Source organism: Lolium rigidum, chromosome 4 (genome assembly GCF_022539505.1).
Source record: "Lolium rigidum isolate FL_2022 chromosome 4, APGP_CSIRO_Lrig_0.1, whole genome shotgun sequence".
Taxonomy (NCBI): Eukaryota; Viridiplantae; Streptophyta; class Magnoliopsida; order Poales; family Poaceae; genus Lolium; species Lolium rigidum.
Window position 1 is genome coordinate 148540966 of NC_061511.1, and position 8006 is coordinate 148548971.

The 8006-nt window shown below is 49.6% G+C and overlaps 1 protein-coding gene across 1 annotated transcript; it reads right to left on the reverse strand.

Annotated features, from left to right (window-relative positions):
- Positions 1-393: 393 nt before the first annotated feature.
- LOC124649813 (protein RESPONSE TO LOW SULFUR 2-like) lies at positions 394-981 on the reverse strand. The gene has a single exon (XM_047189382.1). It carries the CDS (start codon positions 898-900, stop codon positions 592-594), a length of 309 nt encoding a protein of 102 aa, XP_047045338.1. The 5' UTR covers positions 901-981; the 3' UTR covers positions 394-591.
- Positions 982-8006: the final 7025 nt, after the last annotated feature.

Sequence of the window (8006 nt, forward strand, 5' to 3'; positions counted from 1 at the left end):
CAAGACGGCCCTGAGCAGCCACCAAATGTGCGGGTAAGAAAGATCCCGATGGCACCGGCGTCGCACGGGCTTTGCCCGGTAGCTCTTGCCGGCAACGGCGGGGGAGGGGGGAGGAGAGGAGGTGGGTCACTGGGAGGTTGCCAGGCCGCCCTCATCGCCCTCGGGGAGCCCCGTTTTCTCACCGTGCTAGTACTTTCTTGAAGTCCGTAAAAGATCTTGTTTTCATGTGTTAATGTCAAGGTTGCCAATCGAATAAGGGAAGACCGAACTGCAAGATCACTTCTGAGATGCACATAACTATATTTATATACAAGTTCGATCGTAATCAAGGAATCCATTGTGTATGAGATCGATAAATGCATATACGTAGCAACTCAACACAAGTGTTCACAAGACCAAGAAGATTTCAGTTGTTCTCCAAAGAGACATTTGGAACTGCGCAAATGACACTATACACATCTCAAGTAAAAAATGCACATCCTGTACACACCGCACGACCACACGACACAGAAGTTGAGATGAAGAAAACCAAATCCGTGTAGTCTCGCATGATCCTTAGCATATACGGAGCACAGAAGGGTGCAAGCATGGTCAGTGCATGCCGCCAGCGGCGACGCCGCTCTGGAGGCCGGAGGACCTGAGCACGCCGTCCATGAAGGCGAGCCTCTCGGAGAGCGCCCTGACGTGCTGCTGGTACTCGAGAGCCTCCTCCATGGCCTCCGCCTCCAGCTCGCCGAGCTGCACGCACAGCCGCTCCTCGGCCTCCTCCGCCACGGCCACCCGTGCCAGCGCCGCCTCAAGCTGCTGCCGCAGCCGCTCCTCCCTCGCCTCCGCCTCGGCCATCGCCCTCGCGAGCTCCGAGCTCTTGCCGTCCATGGCCGCGGCTGCCTTCCTCGCCATATAGTTTAAGCTTCCTAACTTCTCTGGGGCAAAGATGATCTCTCAGTGCTACAATGGAGTATTATGCACGAGGCTGCGATCGAGTTGGCTTGGATCTCCCTCGATCGGGTTGTTGCGCCGTTTATATAGGGCCGCCGGAACCGCTGGGGTGGGCTGCAGGCTTGCAGCAGCGAAGGGGAGACGGGAATGCGGCCAGGTTCAATGAATCGATCCCGCACGTTGTGCTACATGGAGGGTGAGGTCATCATCGCCCATGCTTTGCCCGCACGTCTCTCTCTTTTTCCTCCTCTTCCTCCTGGTTCAGAGGTCTGCGACTGCTGGAGCTGGATAGTCAAACACTGGGAAGTGGGAATCATATTCTTTGCGTAATTCAGCTGGCACATTGTAGCCGGTGGATCCGCATCGGACGGTACATACTGAAGTTGGAGAAATGATTGATCTCAATTCTAACGTTAAGTTTCCAGGCCCAGTTCTGAATTGCTTTGATCTCAAGCAAACAAGCATCTATTCCTTGAGAACTTTGTAGTTGATGCTGATTTCGTTTATGAAATCGGGGGTCTACCCCTCGCAAAAAAACAAGCACCTCTTCCTGATTATAGAGTAATGATGGTCTAAAATGTATGGAAGAAACTCTACGAAATTGACATTGTTGACACGAGAAGCGTCTCTGTCTCGTGCATACACGAGGTAATTTTCAAATCCAAAATTAACTCCCGCGACATGTAAAATATACAACTCGTGTTGTGGGCTGCATGCATCAGAACAAGGAGTGACGTGGTTAGACGGAGAAGAGAGTGACCTTGGTTACAACTTACAAAAGTAAAGCTTGCACTCCAAAAGCTTCATACATTTTGTCCACACGAAATTCCCCTCCCAGAAATTTAATTCGGCTTTCGAGTGCATTAATTTGAGCCTATTGCTTGAAAAATAAATTCTAAAGTGTCAAAAATTTCAGAAAAAAATCTCGCATGTACATCCTGGATATTCTATGTTGGCACATAATTTTTGGGGAAAAGGTATCTTTTTTTGTGTCATGTGTTAAAAAAATACAAGACTCCAACAAAACTATTCACTGGATTTTTTTTTATTTTTTTACATAGGCCACATAAATAAATCATGAAAACTTCAATGCGAACATGGAATGTGTGGAAGTACACACATTTTTTTTCTCATATTTTAACATTTTAAGTTTTGTATTTTAATGCTTTCATAATAGGTTTATATGCACATGGGTTCAAAATCACCACCTCCTCATGGCTCTCATATTTTAACTAGACTACCCGAGCCAACGTACCCTCCACCCATGAGCTCCTAGAGGCCAGGAAGCGAATGTCGGGACTTGAGGAGTATAGAGAAAGACACCATCTTGAAAGCACCAGCTAGCTCATACACATCACCCTGGAGGCCTATGCCCTAGGCACCGACAAACCCAGAGTGGCGCGAAGGACCATGTGTATGACGTGTTGTCTCCAAAATGATGTTTCCAACAAAGAAGTAACGTCGAAGACGCCGCCATTGCTGATCCAGCACGCCAAATCGAGGCTTTCACCTGGAGAGAACACCCGAGGGTGGGGAAGATGCAGGAGCTTCACAACGATGCCTCCATCAAGGGAAATGATGCCCGAAGGTGCCGTGTTCGCCGGCACCGACACAAGTTGGACAAGATTTTCATCCGAATAGCATGCTGTCGGAGAACCGCAACATCACCTTGTCGTCATCGTCGCAGTTCCATGGTCGACCACCTCCATAGCAGGGAGCAATGGGCGCACAATGACATGAGTAAACCAATACAACGAAATGTGTCTAGATACATATGACTTAGAATATTACTTGAACTGAAGCCCCTAGCTAGCGTCTCGTAGATTCATTCGGGTATGTTTTTAGCGAGAGACTCGTTATCTGAAAATACATTGTGGAGACTACGACAAGGATTCGTCTTGTCGGCAGACATATACATCACTAGGAGCTATTTTCCCGTCTCGGTTTAACAGACATGCACGTTGTTTAAAATTTTGGTTTGACCATTATTTTGGTCGATAAAATATAAAATATATGATAAAAAGGTTATATCATTCTAAACCTTTTTTGAATACGGATCTAATGATATAGATTTTGTAAACATATAATTTATATTTTATTTATTAAACTAATAGTCAAACTTTGTTTTAAACTAAGTGCGCGTCTATTAAATGGAGTAGAAACGTCGAGTTCTACAATGGCAAGGACAGGACAAAGGCGACCATTCCCCAGCCTCCTCGTCCCACCCGTCAATTCACTATAGATGGAGTACTGAAACAAGGAAAAGATCTCCGAAGATCAGGATCGAAAGCTCACGCATTTCCCCACCGAACATATCCCGCGCCTCATCAGATCCAAATCTCCGAACGAAAGGCACCTTCACTGTGGGTGCGCGATCATGAACGTCCCGTCGCCGCGTCCCCATCCCGTGGCTCTTTCGGCGCCGCGAAGAGCCGGCGTGGGGGGGTCCCGGACCGGCGCCGGACGGCCTTTCGACCTCGGGGCTGCGCGCGATTCCAGGTCGCCGCTGCCGGCCTCTTTGGCCCTTGCCGCGTGCGTGTCCCCCGCTACGTGTGGCGCTCGAGAGCTCCGCCCGTCCCTGTCGTCGACGCCACGAGCTTTTGTCCGCGGCGGAACAGGATCGTTGCTGAGCGTCGTAATTGATATCGTCGGCACGGCCGGCACGGGGAATCTGACCGTGCTTCGTACGAAAGCCTGAAGCTGAAAGGATGTCATGATGCCCGGATTCGAGTTGTCGCTGGGGAGAAACACCGTGCCCAAATGAGGATGTGAAAATGGTGTAGGAGAATCTGTCTATCTTCCTCACAATAATCTCACCGAAACATCAAACATATTCTGACTTGTGAGCATTCAAATTTGCCTCCTTGTTTTTGTGCATGGATGTATACTCCAAATACGTGTAAAAAAGCTAGTCACGTTGAAATATATTGCCTAGCCTCTCCAACGGATCTGTCTTTTGATTAAACAATTTAGAGCATACAATTTCACATGATATCGAACCTACAAATTCCTAGATTCACATCCTGTTCAACCCTGTATTAAAATCAAATATGTGTGGCCTTCCTATAAAAAGCCGTCAGATATGTCCGTCAGGCCCTTGTGTGTTTCCTGTAGTGCCATGAATATCCGGGGTCTTAGGGCATCTTGAACGCGGCGATTCATTCTGTGCCCGCACGTTCGGAAGGGTCTAACCGGACAAAAACGCGGTCCAGCGCGAACCCATCCCAAAAACGGATGGTCGCGGCGTTCGAGACGACCCAAAGCCGGCCCAAATCTGGGATGAGTTTGCGTGGTCGCGGACGCCGATCGCTGGCCGCTCGCGTCCTCCCCTTGTCCGCCCCTGACACGCCTGTCTGCCTCCCAAAACACACCCACTTCACTCCACTCTCTAAACCTAGAGATGACCGACGAAGCTCCTGCCGCCGCAACCGCCACCATTGGAGAAGAGGCCCAGCTCGTGGCCGTTGCCGCTCCTCCCGTGGAGGCGGCTCCTGAACTGGACGATCTGGTGGCCATGGAGCCCGGGCCGACGACGAAGAAGGCGAAGCCCGAACTCACCACGGAGCATAGGGCGATCGAGAGCAAGAAGCGGGGCAACCGGCGCAGGGCGCAAGAGCAACGGAAGAAGGATGCCACTGCCGCGGAGGAGCGGTAGCGGGCGGCGGAGCAGCTCCTTCAACTCCAAACGCAGGCGAAGGCGAATGCCATGAAAGAGCATGCCATGCTCTTTTACGGCCACGCAGCGCTCGCTCAGCACATGATCGTCCCGAGCGCCGGCACGGCCTCGTCCGTGACCCGGCCCCTTCCTCCAAGGTCAACAGCCCCGCCGACTGCCCCGTTTGGGTACACGCCTGACGCACACGAAATGGTGGCGCCGTTGGGGCGGTACACGTACCCGTCACGGGATGGGTCACCGGAGGTGGGTGAGTCCATGACGGGGCCGTTGCCTTCGTCCATTGACCTCAACCGTGCGTCGGCGAACTCCAAGGCCCCCAAGCACCTGGGAGAAGCAGTGATGACCGGTGCACGCAACCTGCTCGACGATTTGTCGGCCGAGCGCGCGCCACCATCGATGCAGGCACCGTCCACCGTGCAGGCCCCTCCGTCTTACCCGTCGACAATGACGACCACCGTGCCATATCCTTCGACCGACCAGGCTCCCCAGCCACCTCCCAATGACACAGAGGAGGACACCACTGGCCATCCCGGCAGCATGAACATCGACCAGGAGCCGTTGTTCGCTGAGGAGCTCACACAAGCCGCAGCTGCACAAGCTTGAGGTCGCCGGGTTAGCAAAAGAATAACCAACTACACGGCGAGGAGGACAAGATGCTCGTCGATGGATGGTTGACCATTGAGCAAGATGCATTGATATGCCGAGCAGAAGGGGACCGCATTCTGGCGCCGAATCTATGAATACTTCCACGAACATCGCAAATACGGAGAGGAGGCATTTGAGAGTGACCGCCGTGAGATATCCCTCCAAAAGAGGTGGGAACAATTCAAACGGAATGCAACAAGTTCCAGGCGGCGTATGATCACGTGAAGCGAATTCCCGTTAGCGGCATCGGCATAAAGAACTTGGTATAGTTCTTAACCTCAATTTGTTCTTTCGTTATTTGCACATATGTTTGTCATTGTTGTCTTCCTTTGCTCTAGGTGTGGCAAGCTTTGGATATCTTCAAATCGACGAATGAAGGAAAGAGCTTTGCCTTCTCTCATTGCTGGAAGGAACTCCAGGGCACTCCCAAGTTCCTGGAGGGGTACGAGGGGTACATGGAGACCTTGACTGGCAACAAGACCGCCAAAGATCCCACAATCATTGACCTTGATGGTGGGCAGCCTTGCGGTAGCTCCGCTTCTCGTGCAAGTCACCCACGAGGTCACAAGGCAACCAAAGCCGACATGAAGCGTGATGCTTCGGCCATGCAATTTTTGGCACTTTGAAGGAGATGCATGCTGACCGAGAGGTGTCCACGGACAAGAGGGATGAGAGGAGGCGCTGATGACCCACAAGTATAGGGGGTGTATCGTAGTATCTTCGATAAGTAAGAATGTCGATCCCAACGAGGAGCAGAAGGTGTTGACAAGCAGTTTCGATGAAGGATTCACTGTAAATGCTCACAGACAAGTATTCGGGGAGTTTTGATGTAACGGATGAATAAAGTACGAGTAAGTAAAGTGCGAGAGTAACAATTGCAGCGAGTGGCCCAATCCTTTTTAGCACAAAGGACAAGCCGGTTTGTTTACTTATAATGACCAAACGTTCTCGAGGACACACGGGATTTTAGTCTAGTGCTTTCGCTACATACGGCTAATTAATCTTCATTGTTTTGATAAGTGTTGTGTGGGTGAACCTATGCTAATGTACCGCCCTTCCTAGGACTAATACATACTTGTGATTATACCCCTTGCAAGCATCCGCAACTACAAGAAAGTAATTAAGATAAATCTAACCACGGCCTTAAACTGCGAGATCCTGCGATCCCTCCCGCATCGATATACCAACGGGGGCTCGGGTTTCGTCACTCCGGCAACCCCGCAATTGGCAAACGAGTACAAGATGCATTCCCCTAGGCCCATAAAGGTGAAGTGTCGTGTAGTCGACGTTCACACGACACCACTAGAAGAATAACACCACAACTTAAATATCATAACATTGAATACTACTCAACCATACTTCACTACTAACATTTAGACTTCACCCATGTCCTCAAGAACTAAACGAACTACTCACGAGACATCATATGGAACATGATCAGAGGTGATATGATAATGAATAACAATCTGAACATAAACCTTGGTTCAACGGTTTCACTCAATAGCATCAATAACAAGTAGAAATCAACACCGGGAGAGTTTCCCCTATCAAACAATCAAGATCAAACCCAAATTGTTACAGCGGTGACGAGGTGCAGCGGTGGAGACGGCGGTGATGATGATGAAGATGATGGTGATGGTGATGGAGATGATGTCCAGCTCGATGACGGTGACGATGGCGTCGATTTCCCCCTCCGGGAGGGGATTTCCCCGGCGGATTCCTGCCCGCCGGAGAGCTCTTTTCTCTCTGGTGTTCTCCGCCCCGCGAGGCGGGCTGTGACTCTTCGCGACGTACCCTCTCCGGCTTAGGTTTTCGGGACGAAGGCATACGCGAAGAAAAGGAGGCGAGAGGGGCTGTGGGCCCCCTCCTCATAGGGCGGCGCGGCCGGGCCTTGGGCCGCGCCGGCCTATGGGGTGGGCCCACCTCGGGTCCCCTCTTCTCCCCCTTCTGGCTCCCTTCGTCATCTGGAAAAATAGGAGTTTTCGTGAAATTCCCGTCAATTGTTGATCTTCCGAAATATTGCATTCTGACGGTGCTTTTTCCAGCAGAATCCTGGCTCCGGTGCGCGATCCTCCAATAATCATGAAACATGCAAAATAGATGAAATAACATAAGTATTATATCCAAATATGAACTATATCAATGAATAACAGCAAATTATGATATAAAATAGTGATGCAAATTGGACGTATCAACTCCCCCAAGCTTAGACCTCGCTTGTCCCCAAGCGAAACCGAACTCGGTAAACGGGACCACATGTTTATGGAGTGAAGAGTCGATAAATCAAATACGGACAAGAAGCATCATATTCATTCACACAAGACATTCTAGTAAACAACTTCCTCATATAACTCAACTTGAAACAAGTATAAGGTAATCACAAATAAAGGTGCATAAGAAATCATAATTGGTGATGGCAAACTTTGTTCTTGGTCGGAGAACAGATTAACAAATTATACTTATCTATTGAGCAGCGCTCTCATATTAAAACTTATGTGGCTCATCTTGCATACTCAATCATAATTATCATTGATGACTTTCAAAGCTATATTCATTCAGGTAAAACTTGTACTAAACAATAAAAGACATGATGAAGCAAATCACAATATAATAGTTTGATCACAACAACTAAAATGCTTGCTTGAGATGGAGGGAAATAGGTTTACCGACTCAACATAAAGTAAAAGACAAGGCCCTTCGCAGAGGGAAGCAGGGATTAAATCATGTGCTAGAGCTTTTTCAGTTT